The 17,056-nt window shown below is 44.3% G+C and overlaps 1 protein-coding gene across 3 annotated transcripts in view; it reads left to right on the top strand.

Annotated features, from left to right (window-relative positions):
• LOC126235977 (sterol O-acyltransferase 2-like) overlaps nt 1-17,056 on the top strand; it is a 263,506-nt gene that overhangs the window by 40,453 nt on the left and 205,997 nt on the right. For all 3 annotated transcript variants that reach the window (XM_049944956.1, XM_049944955.1, XM_049944954.1), the window contains exon 3: nt 5,632-5,777. In XM_049944956.1, coding sequence (XP_049800913.1) covers nt 5,632-5,777 — 146 coding nt within the window. The remainder of the gene's footprint in view (nt 1-5,631; nt 5,778-17,056) is intronic.

Below are 17,056 nucleotides of genomic sequence, written 5' to 3'. Positions count from 1 at the left end.
CGGTTATCGTCGGATCGCCGAAGTTAAGTTCTGTTGGGATGGGCTAGAACTTGGGTGGGTGACCATCCAGTCCGCCGAGTGCTGTTGGCAAGCGGGGTGCACTCAGCCCTCGTGAGGCAAACCGAGGAGCTTCTTGATTGAGAAGTATCGGCTTGGGTCTGACAGACTGACATACTGCCGGGAGAGCGGTGTGCTGACCACATGCCCCTCCATATCCGCATCCAGTGACGCCTGTGGGCTGAGCATGACACGGCGGCCGGTCGGTACCGTTGGGTCTTCATGGCTTGTTGGGGCGGAGTTTAGTGTTAGTTTTACAGCGAACTTTGGATGAAGGGCAGCAGACAGATTCCACTTTCCTAGATTTTCGAATACCATTTGACACGGTGTCCCACTGCAGATTGCTAACGAGGATACGAGCATATGGAATAGGTTCCCAGATATGTGAGTGGCTAGGAGACTTCTTAAGTAATAGAACCCAGTATGTCGTCGTCAACCATGAGTGTTCATCAGAGACAAGGGTATCTACAGGAGTGACCCAAGGAAGTGTGATAAGACTGCTATTATTTTCTATATACATAAATGATCAGACGGACAGGGTGGGCAGCAATTTGAGGTTGTTTGCTTATGACTGGTGTACGGGACGGTGCCGAGGTTTAGTGACTGTAAGAGGGTATAGGATGACTTGGACAAAATTTGTAATTGGTGTGGTGGTTGACAGATGTGGAAAAATGTAAGTTATTGCTGATGAGTAGGAAAAACAAACCCGTAACGTTTGGACACATCGTTAGTAGTGGCCTGCTCGACACAGTTCCATCGTTTAAATATCTGGACGTAAAGTTGCAAAGCTATATGAAATGGAACGAGTACGTGAGAATTTGGTTGGGGGGGGGGGGGGGGGGCGAATGGTCGAGATCATTTTATTGGGAGGATTTTGGGAAAGTGTGATTCATCTGTAAAAGAGACCGTATATAGGACGCTGATGCGAGCTAGAGTACTGCTCGAAGCAGTTCGGATTGAAGGAAGGCATCGAAGCAATTCGGAGGCCGGCTGCTAAATTTGTCACCAGCAGGTTCGAACAAAACGTAAGTGTTACGGAGATACTTCGGGAACCCACATGCGAATCCCTGAGGGAAGGCGACATTCTTTTCGAGAAACAGTATTGAGAAAATTTAGAGAACCGGCAACTGAAAACGACTGCAAAACGATTCTGCTGCCACCAACATACGTTTTGCGTAAGATTCATGAAGACAGGAGAAGTTATGGCTCATACGAAGACTTACAGACAGTCGTTTCCGTCTCGCACTACTTGCGAGTGAACAGGAAAGGAAATGATTGATCTCTCCGCTACGCAGCGTGCGGTAGCTTGCTGTGCATGCATGCAGGTCTAGGTGGAGATGTAGGCCCTCCGTCAAATCCACATATTGCGTTCAGACTCCTTACTACTCCTAGCTCACGTCGCCTCTTAGTGTTAATGCGAAGAGTTGACAACAGAAGAAATATTTAAATTCGACGAAAGAAGAAAGTACAAAAATGTTCAGGGAAATTCAGGAATAAAGGAATATCAGTCACCTAGGAACGAAACAAACAGGAAGTGCGGGAAAGCTAAGGTGAAACGGCCGCAGCAAAAATGTTAAGAAACCGAAAAAGCAATGATCGTCCGAAGGGCTGATTCAGCATAAGGAAACTGAAAACAATCTTCAGTGAAATTAAAAGGCAGGGTGTCAAAATTAGGAGTGTAATAGGAATTCTAGTAAGGCGCAGAGGAAAGAGCTGATAGGTGAAAAGTATACACAGAAGGCCTCTTCGAAGGGAGAGGACTTTTCTTATGATCCCATTGAGGAAAGAATGACAGTCGATATGGAAACATAGGGGATCCAGCATTAGTGTCAGAGTTTGGAAGATTTGCGATCAAATAAGGCAGGAAGAATAGATAACATTCGTTCGGAATTTCTGCAATTATTTGGGAAAGCGACAACCAAACAACTATTAAAGATGATGTGTAGGTTCTATGAACCCGGAGACGCACCATAAGATTTTCGAAAAGAGATCATCCACGAAATTGCGAAGATACAAACGGCTGAAAAGTTTCAGAACTACCTCACAATCAGCTTAACGGCACTAAGTCCAAACTGCTGAAAAGGATAGTATACAGAACAATGGATATGAAAATTGAGGCTGTCTTAAGTAACGATAAGTTTGGCTTTCGGAAAGTTAAGCGCAACACAGAGGTAGTTCTGACTTGCGACTGATAACGGAAGCAAGATACAGGAAAATTTTTAATAATTATATGGCAACCACACATCGCTTTAGAAATACAAGTAAAATATATACATTGTCTTCCAGACAGTATCACAATAGATCAGTATGGCTTGTGACTTCAACAACGGTTCTTTTAAGGACGGAGGACCTAGATATTTTGAACCCAGTATTTAACGTGGTGGTAAGTTCCTATGGGACCAAACTGCTGAGGTCATCGATCCCTAGGCTTACACACTACTTAATCTAACTTAAAGTAACTTATGTTAAGGACAACACACACACCCATGTCCGAGGGAAGATTCAAACCTCCGACGGGGATAGCCGCATGAACCGTGGCAAGGCGCCTGAGACCGGGCGACTGCCGCGCTCGGCAGGTATTTAAGGAAAATAAAAGATATATTCATATTTGTCGACCTTGGAAAAGGAAAATAAAGACACCTTCACTGAATTCGTCGGCCTTGAAAAAGCGCCCGACAATGTAAAATGGTGCAAGACGTTTGATATTCTGAGGAAAAGAGAGTATGCTATAGAGAAACGTAATATACAAAATGTACCGTAACCAAGAAGAAACAATAAGAAGGGAAGAATAAAAACGAAGTGCTCGGATTAAAAATGGTGTAAGACAGGAATACAACCATTCGCTCTAGTGAGGCCTTGGCCCGTATCCGAATTGGACCTGTGACAAGCAAATTACTGTGCGCCACATTTTAACTGAGTGCATTTCGTACTGAGATAAGCAGGCAGTAGCAAATTTAGCTGATGATCTGCCTTGTATTTCAGTTGAGTGTGGTGAAGCTTTCTTAATTTTGTGACGTGTCTGGACTCGGGTCTAATCTTGTATGCTGGAGACTTCAGGGCACAGCAGAGTGGCCGCCTCTTCAATTTTTATACCAGCCATCTTCCTAATATTCTGAGGAAAAGAGAGTATGCTATAGAGAAACGTAATATACAAAATGTACCGTAACCAAGAAGAAACAATAAGAAGGGAAGAATAAAAACGAAGTGCTCCGATTAAAAATGGTGTAAGACAGGAATACAACCATTCGCTCTAGTGAGGCCTTGGCCCGTATCCGAATTGGACCTGTGACAAGCAAATTACTGTGCGCCACATTTTAACTGAGTGCATTTCGTACTGAGATAAGCAGGCAGTAGCAAATTTAGCTGATGATCTGCCTTGTATTTCAGTTGAGTGTGGTGAAGCTTTCTTAATTTTGTGACGTGTTTGGACTCGGGTCTAATCTTGTATGCTGGAGACTTCAGGGCACAGCAGAGTGGCCGCCTCTTCAATTTTTATACCAGCCATCTTCCTAATATTCTGAGGAAAAGAGAGTATGCTATAGAGAAACGTAATATACAAAATGTACCGTAACCAAGAAGAAACAATAAGAAGGGAAGAATAAAAACGAAGTGCTCGGATTAAAAATGGTGTAAGACAGGAATACAACCATTCGCTCTAGTGAGGCCTTGGCCCGTATCCGAATTGGACCTGTGACAAGCAAATTACTGTGCGCCACATTTTAACTGAGTGCATTTCGTACTGAGATAAGCAGGCAGTAGCAAATTTAGCTGATGATCTGCCTTGTATTTCAGTTGAGTGTGGTGAAGCTTTCTTAATTTTGTGACGTGTCTGGACTCGGGTCTAATCTTGTATGCTGGAGACTTCAGGGCACAGCAGAGTGGCCGCCTCTTCAATTTTTATACCAGCCATCTTCCTAATATCTGCTGTGTTATTAAATTTCTTTAAACCACTTTTCGCTGCACTCCAGACCTTTTCCAAGTATGCCTCAATCTCCTGCGAATTTCGAACAGTGTATTTGCACTACTGGCCATTAAAATTGCTACACCAAGAAAAAATGCAGATGATAAACGGGTGTTCATTGGACAAATATAGTACACTGGAACTGGCATGTGATTACATTTTCACGCAATTTGGGTGCATACATCCTGAGAAATCAGTACCCAGAACAACCACCTCTGACCGTAGTAACGGCCTTGATACGCGTGGGCATTGAGTCAAACAGAGCTTGAATGACGTGTACAGGTACAGCTGACCATGCAGCTTCAACACGATACCACAGTTCATCAAGAGTAGTGACTGGGGTATTGTGACGAGCCAGTTGCTCGGCCACCATTGACCAGACGTTTTCAATTGGTGAGAGATCTGGAGAATGTGCTGGCCAGGGCAGCAATCGAACATTTTCTGTATCCAGAAAGGCCCGTACAGGACCTGCAACATTCGGTCGTGAATTATCCTGCTGAAATGTAGGGTTTCGCAGGGATCGAATGAAGGGTAGAGCCACGGGTCGTAACACATCTGAAATGTAGCGTCCACTGTTCAAAGTGCCGTCAATGCGAACAAGAGATGACCGAGAGGTGTAACCAGTGGCACCCCATACCACCACGCCGGGTGATACGCCAGTACAGCGATGACGAATACACGCTTGCAATATGCGTTCACCGCGATGTCGCCAAACACGGATGCGAACATCATGATGCTCTAAACAGAACCTGGATTCATCCGAAAAAATGACGCTTTGACATTCGTGCACCCAGGTCAGTCGTTGAGTACACCACCGCAGGCGCTCGTATCTGTGATGCAGCGTCAAGGGTAATCGCAGCGGTGGTCTCCGAGCTGATAGTCCATGCTGCTGCAAACGTCGTCGAACTGTTCGTTGTTGTCTTGCAAATGTCCCCAATCTGCTGACTCAGGGATCGTGACGTGGCTGCACGATCCGTTACAGCAATGCGGATAAGATGCCTGTCATCTCGACTGCTACTGATACGAGGCCTTTGGGATCCGGCACGGCGTTCCGCATTACCCTTTTGAACCCACCGATTCCATATTCTGCTAACAGTCATTGGATCTCAACCAAGGTGAGCAGCAATGTCACGATATGATAGACCGCAATCGCGATAGGCTACAATCCGACCTTTATCAAAGTCGGAAACGTGATGGTACGCATTTTTCCTTACACGAAGCATCACAATAACGTTTCACGAGGCAACGCCGATCAACTGCTGTTTGTGTATGAGAAATCGGTTGGAAACTTCCTTCATGTCAGCACGTTGTAGGTATCGCCACCGGCGCCAAACTTATGTGAATGCTCTGAAAAGCTAATCATTTGTATATCACAGCATCTTCTTCCTATCGGTTCAATTTCGCGTCTGTAGCATGTCAGCTTCGTGGTGTAACAATTTTAATGAGGAGTGGTGTACTATTACTAGCTGAAAGCTATGCAGAGCTTCATTAATCCTTCTCGTCTCTCATTCCTACTATAAAGCCTATATTGGTACTTAGTACAGTTTAGTTTGTCGTAGTTTTGTAGCTGAGAGAGTAAGCCTTTGCTTGTGTTTGTGTTCTGGGAAGCGCAGCAGCTGCAGACGGAGGCGGTGGAGCAGCTGGAGCAGAAGCTGCAGCAGCTGGTGGAGGAGGCGCTGCGAGTGGCAGAGGTGGCCGCCACGCCGCCATCGCCGTCGCACCACCTGCTCTACGACGACGCAAAGTACCGCAACAGGACGTGAGTACAGACGGCGGCACCGCTGCCGACGCTCCTCTTCATTTTTGTATTCCATTAAAAGCACATACACTGTGGGCAAACGTAAGACAGCCAATGGATTTAGCCGAACGTTGGGCACCAACGCATTGGCGTTCAGGCTATCATACACTACTGCCCATTAAAATCGCTACACCACGAAGATGACGTGCTACAGACGCGAAATTTAACCGACAGGAAGAAGATGCTGTGATATGCAAATGATTAGCTTATCAGAGCATTCACACAAGGTTGGTGCCGGTGGCGACACCTACAACGTGCTGACATGAGGAAAGTTTCCAACCGATTTCTCATACACAAACAGCAGTTGATCCGCGTCGCCTCGTGAAACGTTGTTGTGATGCCTCGTGTAAGGAGGAGAAATGCGTACCATCACGTTTCCGACTTTGATAAAGGTCGGATTGTGGCCTATCGCGATTGCGGTTTATCGTATCACGACATTGCTGCTCGCGTTGGTCGAGATCCAATGACCAATGACTGTTAGCAGAATATGGAATCAGTGGATTCAGGAGCGTAATACGGAACGCCGTGCTGGATCCCAACGGCCTCGTATCACTAGCAGTCGAGATGTCAGGCATCTTATCCCCATGGCTGTAACGGATCGTGCAGCCACGGTCTCGATCACTTAGTCAACAGATGGGGACGTTTGCAAGACAACAACCATCTGCACGAACAGTTGGACGACGTTTGCAGCAGCATGGACTATCAGCTCGGAGACCATGGCTGCGGTTACCCTTGACGCTGCATCACAGACACGAGCGCCTGCGATGGTGTACTCAACGACGAAACTGGGTGCACGAATAGCAAAACGTCATTTTTTTGGATGTCTGCAGATTCTGTTTACAGCATCATGATGGTCGCATCCGTCTTTGGTGATATCGCGGTGAATGCACATTGGAAGCGTGTATTCGTCATCGCCATTCTGGCGTATCATCCGGCGTGATGGTATGGGGTGCCATTGGCTGCACCTCTCGGTCACCTCTTGCTCGCATTGACGGCACTCTGAACAGTGGACGTTACATTTCAGATGTGTTACGACCCGTGGCTCTACACTTCATTCGATCCCTGCGAAACCCTGCATTTCAGCAGGATTATACACGACCGCATGTTGCAGGTCCTGTACGGGCCTTTCTGGATACAGAAAATGTTCGACTCCTGCCCTGGCCAGCACATTCTCCAGATCTCTCACCAATTGAAAACGTGTGGTCAATAGTGGCTGAGCAACTGGCTCGTCACAATAAGCCAGTCATTACTCTTGGTGAACTGTGGTATCGTGTTGAAGCTGCATGGGCAGCTGTACCTGTACATGCCATCCAAGCTCTGTTTGACTCAATGCCCAGGTACTGATTTCTCAGGACCTATGCACCCAAATTGCGTGAAAATGTAATCACATGTCAGTTCTAGTATAATACAGGGTGATTCAAAAAGAATACCACAACTTTAGGAATTTAAAACTCTGCAACGACAAAAGGCAGAGCTAAGAACTATCTGTCGGTGAATTAAGGGAGCTATAAAGTTTCATTTAGTTGGACATTTGTTCGCTTGAGGCGCTGTTGACTAGGCGTCAGCGTCAGTTGATGCTAAGATGGCGACCGCTCAACGGAAAGCTTTTTGTGTTATTGAGTACGGCAGAAGTGAATCGACGACAGTTGTTCAGCATGCATTTCGAACGAAGTATGGTGTTAAACCTCCTGATAGGTGGTGTATTAAACGTTGGTATAAACAGTTTACAGAGAATGGGTGTTTGTGCAAAGGGAAAAGTTCTGGACGGCCGAGAACGAGTGATGAAAATGTAGCACGCATCCAGCAAGCATTTGTTCGCAGCCCAGGAAAATCGACTCGCAGAGCTAGCAGAGAGCTGCAAATTCCACAGTCAACTGTATGGAGAGTCCTACGAAAAAGGTTAGTTATGAAACCTGAACGTCAACTACCAGAGGCGATGGATCGGCTGCCAGGCAGCCCGTGACAGAGCACTTCATCACTGGCCTCCAAGAAGCCCTGATCTTACCCCCTGCGATTTTTTCTTATGGGGGTATGTTAAGGATATGGTGTTTCGGCCACCTCTCCCAGCCACCATTGATGATTTGAAACGAGAAATAACAGCAGCTATCCAAACTGTTACGCCTGATATGCTACAGAGAGTGTGGAACGAGTTGGAGTATCGGGTTGATATTGCTCGTGTGTCTGGAGGGGGCCATATTGAACATCTCTGAACTTGTTTTTGAGTAAAAAAAAACCTTTTTAAATACTCTTTGTAATGATGTATAACAGAAGGTTATATTATGTTTCTTTCATTAAATACACATTTTTAAAGTTGTGGTATTCTTTTTGAATCACCCTGTATATTTGTCCAATGAATACTCGTTTATCATCTGCATTTCTTCTTGGTGTAGCAATTTTAATGGCTAGAGTGTACTTACCAAACCAAGGGGTTCGTACCAAGGGATTCGGCCACGTGGAACTGCAGCTGACTGATAATTTGTCGAAGTTGCTCCCATTTGGTCATTGTTATAAAGTAGCTTTTTGATAAGATCCGCCGGCCGATGTTAAGAGCGGAGAGGATTTAGCAGTCGTCGCACGTGCAGCTGTTACTCTACTGGAAGAAGCTGATCGTCTGAAAAACAAATACAAGACACGACGCATGAGAATGACCTCGCTTTTAAAAAAGCACGTAGCTGTGCGGTTGGAAAAAACTGTCTGTCCCTAAAGCCGAATTAGGATATGGGCTATTTCATAATTTTTTCGAATTAGAGCTACAGATTTAGAATTGTTATTGAATTGTGTAGGCCTTAAAAATTCCAAATAAGACCTCTCTTTTAGGAGTGCTGTACATGCAGTAAAAAGATGCCCATATAGCCCTTTAAAGTCAGTACCGCCATTAGATTAGATGGGTAGATCACATAACTAATGAGGAGGTATTGAATAGAATTGGGGAGAATAGTAGTTTGTGGCACAATTTGACAAGAAGAAGGGACCGGTTGGCAGGACATGCTCTGAGGCATCAAGGGATCACAAATTTAGCATTAGAGGGCAGCGTGGAGGGTAAAAGTCGTAGAGGGAGACCATGAGATGGATACACTAAGCAGATTCAGAAGGATGTAGGTTGCAGTAGGTACTGGGAGATGAAGAAGCTTGCACAGGATAGAGTAGCATGTAGAGGTGCATCAAAGCAGTCTGAGGACTGAAGACCACAATAACAACAACACCACCATTAGACTGTTGTTTATTTACAGTGTTACATTTACACTTACACAATCGTAATTTCGACTTCAAAGTGCCATTATCAAGTGTTTTAAGTGTTAAAAATTGTTTGGGATGGCATACTGTCGTATTAAAATACGGTATTAGACACATTGTCTAAGAGTCGATATATCTGGCAGAGCCTACTGCTTTGTTTCATTACTGTGTACACCATCCCAAGCAGTTTATAACACTTAAAACGCTTGATAATGGCACTTTGAAGCCGAAATCATGATCGTGTAAGTGTAAATTTAACACTGTAAATAAACAACAGTCTAATGGCGGTACTGACTTTAGAGAAATGTATTATGACTGTGTCCCCGCATTATGAAAGAAAAGTTATTAAATATCCATAAAGATTCCGCTTTTCTTCACATCGTGCGTATTATTTTCTAACAGCTCACTTATTTCTCTCCAGGCGCCTAATGTTTTCAATTTGTTTTACAATCGCAGTTTGTATGGTTTCCTAAACATTCCCGTTCACGATAAAACTATCAGTATGAACGGTGTCTCCGTATTCCAATCAGTAAATACATACCCTTTCAAACAGACGTAGAAAATCGCTACTGCACCAATTATCATTCGACTCGCCGTCTCTACTGAGAGAGAGTTACCGCCAGCAGTCCGAACCGCAACCAAGGCCAGCCGCTTCGCTAGCTCCGATTTGCCGCCCGTACACAGCAGCTCACGGCCAACGAAGCGGTTGCTCGCCTTAGGTAAAGGTGACTGTAAGCCTAAGGCTACTTTGAGCACTATAGTTTTCTACTAAGCACGTTCGTGTTGAAGGTGATATGCCATTGCCTCTGTTCGGCCTTTAAACTGACGTATCCAGCCTATTTTAAGGAGATATTGAGATCTGTATGGTTTTACTTTCTGTAACACAATTCGGGACCCTGTCTGTAATTTCTCAAATCCATAGTGTCCATGAATCCATACGTCTCATACACTGAAGAGCCAAAGAAACTGGCACAACTCCCTTATATCGTGTAGGACCCCCGCGAGCACGCAGAAGTGCCGCCAACACGACGTGGCATGCACTCGACTAACGTCTGAAGCAGGAAGGAACTGACACCACGAATCCTGCAGGGCTGTCCATAAATCCGTAAGAGTACGAAGGGGTGGAGATCTTTTCTGAACAGCACGTTGCAAGGTATCCCACATATGCTCATTAAAATTCATGTCCGGGGAGTTTGGTGGCAAACGGAAGTGTTTAAACTCAGAAGAGTTTTCCTGGAGCCACTCTGTAGCAGTTCTGGACGTGTGAGGTGTCGCATTTTGCCGGCCGAAGTGGCCGTGCGGTTCTAGGCGCTTCAGTCTCGAACCGCGCGACCGCTACGGTCGCAGGTTCGCATCCTGCCTCGGGCATGGATGTGTGTGATGTCCTTAGGTTAGTTAGGTTTAACTAGTTCTAAGTTCTAGGGGACTAATGACCTCAGAAGTTGAGTCCCATAGTGCTCAGAGCCATTTGAACCATTGTCGCATTGTCTTGCTCGAATTGACCAAGTCTGTCGGAATGCGCAATTGACATGAATGGATGCAGATGATGAGACAGGATGCTTGCGTACGTGTCACAGGTCAGAGTCGTATCTAGACGTATCAGGGGTCCCATATCACTCCAACGCACACGCCCCACACGATTACAGAGCCTCCGCCGGCTTGAACAGTCCCCTACTGAAATGCAGAGTCCATTGATTCATGAGATTGTCTCCGTACCTGTACACGTCCATCTGGTCGATACAATTTGAAACGAGACTCGTCTAAACAGACAACATGTTTACAGTCATCAACAGTCCAATGCCGGTGTTGACGAGCCCACGCGAGGTGTAAAGCTTTGTGTCTTGGAGCCATCAAGGGTACAAGAGTGGGCCTTCGGCTCCGAAAGGCCGTATAGATGATGTTTCGTTGAATGGTTCGCTCGCTGACACTTGTTGATGGCCCTGCATTGAAATCTGCAGCAATTTGCGGAAGGGTTGCACTTCTGTCACGCTGAATGATTCTTTTCAGTCGCCGTTGGTCCCGTTCTTGCAGAATCTTTTTCCGGCTGTAGCGATGTCGGAGATTTCATGTTTTACCGGATTCCTGATATTCACGGAACACTCGTGAAATGGTCCTACGGGAAAACACCAACTGTGACACCACGTTCAGACTCACTTAAATCTTGATAACCTGCCATTGTAGCAGCAGTAACTGATCTAACGACTGCGGCAGACACTTGTCTTATATAGGCGTTGCCGACCCTAGCGCCGTATTATGCCTGTTTACATATCTCTGTGTTTGAATACGCATGCCTATACAAGTTTCTTTGGCGCTTGTGTGTGTGTGTGTGTGTGTGTGTGTGTGTACGCGCGCGCGCGTGTGCGCATCACGTCTCCTCCTAAACTACTTCACCAATTTGAACCAAACTTGGTACACAACAGTCCCTTACTGTCGTCCAAAAAATGCTGTGAGGATAAGAACCACCCACCTGTAATAGCTCAAGAGATAGCACGTCATAAACGGTGTTATACGTGAAGAAATTCCGAATCATGCATGAAGTTTTAACTCTTATTCTTTAGTACTAAGACACTCCTACAATCGAGGCAATTTCATAGAAACCTCACACCTGACAACACATTTTGACAACTATAAACTACGAAGCGTAAATGGCTATAGGTGAAAACGATAGCTGTCTACACAGCTATGAAGAGGCGTTGCCATAAAGACGATTTTGTAAACGTTTAGAAAATCCCTTTGCAGATACGCAAAGGAGCTGCGCCCAGTTCTCTCGATATATAAATAGAGGTATAGTTGACAATAAAGTTCTAAGTTAAATAAACATTAAAGAGAATTTGTCTATTACATACTATCTTTCTTAATTTGGATATTGTACTTAATGATTTGAACATTATGGTATTTCTTTGTATGACTGTTTCATAATTGCAAAGGTCTTATCACGAATACATGGATATGAAATTTCTTCGATGTTACACTGCGAATCCAGTTCTTTTTGTTTTCGTTTCTAACAGAAAGTTGGCAAAATGAACACCCGAGCAATGCCGGGTTTGTCCGCTACTATACTCACATTATTGCCGTCACTTTGTCCAGTGCCTCAGATCCAGGGTCTCATGTATTGTCTGAGACGACCACAATGGATTAAATAACAGAATGATAAGAAGCTGGGTTGCATGTACTATAAAGCAGACCCAGTTTCAGTAATTTGTTAGCATGAACATATTGATGGCGCCCCATTGTCCAGATGTTAGTCCTAGCTCTCTGTTTAGTACAAGAGTGCCGGTACCTGCCCAGGTGGCGTGGCAACGGAGGGGACAACGACAGTGGTGTGCGTCCGCCTGTGAACGCCCACCGCAAGGTGCGGAAGGTGCAGTCTGACAGTTGCGGCCAGCGCACAAACGCTTATTTCTCGTAACTTTTAACCAATAGTCAGCGAGTCTGTAAATGATCGTGTTAATAGATTATATCAGTACGAGCAATTATTAGACAAAAACAGACGTTCCAAGGTAACAATTACACATTGGAGTGCCGAAAAAGAAAGTAAAATGAACAGAGGATTAAGCAAACCGAAACAGTTCCAACAACGTACTGCCAGAAGAAATCCTCATGAAACAAAAGTGGTGTAAATAAATATAGCATAGTAGACAACGTTGCTTACTGATACTGAAAATGTAAGATAAAGAACACGTCACTTGAAAATAATGCGACAATCCAGTGATAATCCATTTACCAACACACAACCTTTTTCTCCTTTCTTAAGGTATATGCTGAAGTAGTGAAGCTTTTAGAAACAGTTGTAACTGTTTTTCCGTCCCCTGCTTCATTTTTATTACAGCAATGGAAAAACTAGCAGATCCTGCAATAGCTGCAAGCACACTTTGTAATGAGATTGTTCCTTCATTTTCATCATCCGACATGAATTTAATGATATTGCATATAAGCACATATAGTGCGCTGAGACTGCATTATAACACTTCCGAGTAGAGACAAGGAAATGCTTGCAAGTGAGGAGCTAGGAGTGGTAAGGTATCAGGGCACAAAAAAACGTAGCATTTCATTCAGAAAAGATAAACTGACTTTATACAAGAAGTCCCGCACACTGTTATTATCTTTGTTTTTATACGTCGTATTTGACAACTGAGATGAATGCAGTCCAGGAAAATCAGCAATTAACATTTAGTGTTTCAGATTTGAGCAGTATTAGAGATTCGGAATTATGTCATTACATAGAGCTTGACCTCACTGTCTCACTGTCTCAAAATAAATCCAACAAAGTACAAAATGTATTCAGGTGCTACTAGAACAGGCAGAAAAACGTTTCAGTTAACGAAAGTTCCACAATGATGAATCAATCATCAGTAAACATTTAGTTAACTCATCAGGTAATACCTACGCCAGATACCAGAATGAGCAACTATAAAAACAATGTGTCATATAACATTTACGTCCATCCGATGAACATTAATCTCTCATACACTGAAGCGCCAAAGAAACTGGTATAGGCATGCGTATTCAAATACAGAGATATGTTAACAGGCAGAATGCGTCGCTCGGTCGGCAACGCCTGTATAAGACAGTAAGTGTCTGGTGCAGTTGTTAAATGAGTTACTGCTGCTACAATGGCAGGTTATCAAGATTTAAGTGAGTCTGAACGTGGTGTTATAGTCAGCACACGAGCGATGGACACAGTATCTCCGAGATACAGATGAAATGGGGATTTTTCCCGTACGGCCATCTCACGAGTGTACTGTGAATATCAAGAATACGGTAAAACATCAAATCTCCGACATCGGTGTGGCCAGAAAAATATCCTGCCAGAACTGGACCAACGACGACTGAAGAGAATCATTCAACGTGACAGAAGTGCAACCCTTCCGCAAATTTCTGCAAATTTCAATATTGGGTCATCGACAAGTGTCAGCGTACGAACTATTCAACGAAACATAATTGTAATGGGCTTTCGGTGTCGGAGGCCCACTCATGTATCCTTGATGACTGCACGACTCAAAGCTTTACACCTCTCCTGGGTCCGTCAACACCGACATTGAACTGTTGATGACTGGAAACATCTTGCCTGGTCGGACGAGTCTCGTTTCAAAGCGAATGGACTAGCGAATGGACGTATGGGGTATGGAGACAACCTCATGAATCCATAAACCCTGCAAGTTAGCAGGGTACTGTTGAAGCTGGTGGAGGCTCTGTAATGGTGTGGGGCGGGTGCAGTTGAAGTGATATGGGACCCCTGATACGTCTATCAGTACGTAAGCATCCTTTCTGATCACCTGCATCCATTCATGTCCATTGTGCATTCCGACAGACTTGGGCAATTCCAGCAGGACAGTGCGACACTCCACACGTTCAGAATTGCTACAGAGTGGTTCCAGGACGCCAACTCACATTCGTCGCAAATTACCCAATGTCCCACAAAAGTATTTAGGCGGGATATTCTGTGCAAAAATGACGAATGTACTCAAGTATTTTCTAAATTTTCACACATTCGAGTTTATTTGCAACAAGAACATAAGAAAATCGAAAGTCACAGTTCACAACAAATTAATTTCATAGCTTGACCTAGTTTCTTAAGATCATGAAGGCGATTGAATAAACCATGATTAATTGCGTGAATCATCTCTAGGAAACCATTTAAGTTCCATAATATCTCGAAATATAAAGTCCAATATGGTTACACACTGAAAGCGTCTAAGTGCGGCTTTTATCATACGCAACCCCTAAAAATAACAAATCCATCAGACACCGAAAAATTTGTATGTCCGAAAGTGGCAACTCTGAATAACTTACACACGTGAACTAGCGGCTATTTCACCGTTCATCAGATAAAACTTTCTCGAAACTCAAACTAACACAGCCTGACCGCCTCCAACGGCGTCAGAACATAGACTCCCCTCCGTATTGCCACGGTTCACCCAGGAAACCTCGGTCAAGCACCAATGAAATCAGTTAATCCACTGAACATGAAACCTGCTAAAATCTTAATTGTAACCTTTTACACACATATGATACATCCAATTACACGGAAATTTCCCAAGGAATATAATGCTGTTATCAGTTTTCATTATAGTTTATTTATAAAAAATAATTTTTATAGTTTTCCTCCATTTTCGGATTTATAAGTGTAAATATTTACAAACAGATTATATTATACTTTAAGTAATTTCCTATATATCTAAAGTTTACAGCACTGCCGCTACTTTTTTAAAGTTTCTCAATTTATTTCGTAAGAAAAGCTGTTTTTAAGTGGGCGAAATGCACTTTTCGGCCTGTCATTTAAATATGTGAATAATTTCAGTAAATCGACTCCCACAGTCTGAAACAGCTCTACGAGTTTGTTGCAGTCGCTTTGTAAGTTGCCGAGATATTCGCTTTTACAAAAACGTGGTTCAAATGGCTCTGAGCACTATGCCACTTAACTTCTGAGGTCATCAGTCCCCTAGAACTTAGAACTACTTAAACCTAACTAACCTAAGGACATCACACACATCCATGCCCGAGGCAGGATTCGAACCTGCCACCGTAGCGGTCGCGCGGTTCCAGACTGAAGCGCCTAGAACCGCACGGCCACACCGGCCATCTTCGCTTTTACGGTTCAGGAAATATATAACATTTAACTTACAATAACTTAAGAACTAATGCGGATATCGAAGGCGCGTCTTCATACTGGTGTTAGTCCATCTTTTCCACTTAAAGTACCCCTACTGGCTCTTCAGTGACGATGTGGTTCAGTATTTATTAATTCTGGGGTAAGCTTTAATTTTGCACTGGCCGCGAAAAGCGGCCATGAGAAACGGCAGCGTTTGTACTGCCCATGAATAAAATCACTTTCTGTTACCAAACACACACACACGCATTGTACTACAAACTTTAAAGTACCCTATGATACAGTGAATATCTCCAAATAATGTTCGTACAATCTACACACAAAACTGCTCCCCAAATAAGTCGAACAAGCGCCGATGACTACGGCTCACTCTGCCTGTGAATTCCACAGACACAAATCGCACACAAAGTTCCAACGCTTTCTTCCACCAAATCTGACTGACATGCTTCTGAGGCATGTAAGTTGGTAGAACAGAGAACCACACATTGTCAAAGTCAAATTCAACTTCAGCAAATTCTCTCAGCATCCTTGTGCCACTTCACTGACAGTACCTTCGACGGCCGTTCAGCTGTTATCGGTGGGAACGATTGAAAGCGAGCTCATCAGGAATGCCGTTCAGTAAGTGTGTTGGACAGCGCGCGCGCCTCCTGGCAGTATTCGAAGGAGGTGACTGCAAAGGTTCACAGGCGAAGACACTGTCACACTTTCTAGTTCATATCGAAGCACTGCACACATCATTAAATACACTGACTAAAAGAATCATAACACCAGGGAATTGTGCGACAAAAAGAAAGTTGGTAGGTGTGCTTCTACATCTGGAAGATATCTATTCAAATTTGGCGCCAGCCGCATAAGAGTGGTGATAGTAGCGCAAATACGAGGAAGCAAATCAGGGATTGCTTTAACGGTCATGAGCGTTAGTTACCTTTGAGACTGGATGTGATGAGTTCATGTTCCTCAAGATTGCCTTTAAAACGACGAAGGAGCCATTATCAGCACTTCACTGAGTTTGAACGAGGTCGTGTAATACGGCTACGAGAAGCTGGATGTCGCTTCAGCAATAAGCGGAAAATCTTGGTAGGAATGTAGCGACTGTACATGATTTCTGGCAGTTGTGGTCGCGAGATTCTGCTGTCGCAAGAAAAGCGGTCTCTGGACGATCATATGGCACTACCGAGAGGGAAGGCCACCGTGTTCAGCGTATGGCCCCGACGCATTGCACTGCTTCTGCAACAGCAATCCGAGCAGCAGTTGACATCACACTAAAACAAAGAACTCTTACAAATTGCTTCAAGGACAGCTCAGAGCCAGATGCCCTGTAGCGTGCATTCCACTGACCCCAGACCACCGCCATCTGCGACTTCATTTGTGTCAAGCGAGAGCTCATTGGAGGGCA

Source organism: Schistocerca nitens, chromosome 2, assembly GCF_023898315.1.
Source record: "Schistocerca nitens isolate TAMUIC-IGC-003100 chromosome 2, iqSchNite1.1, whole genome shotgun sequence".
NCBI lineage: Eukaryota > Metazoa > Arthropoda > Insecta > Orthoptera > Acrididae > Schistocerca > Schistocerca nitens.
This window is presented reverse-complemented; position numbering and strand designations above follow the sequence as displayed.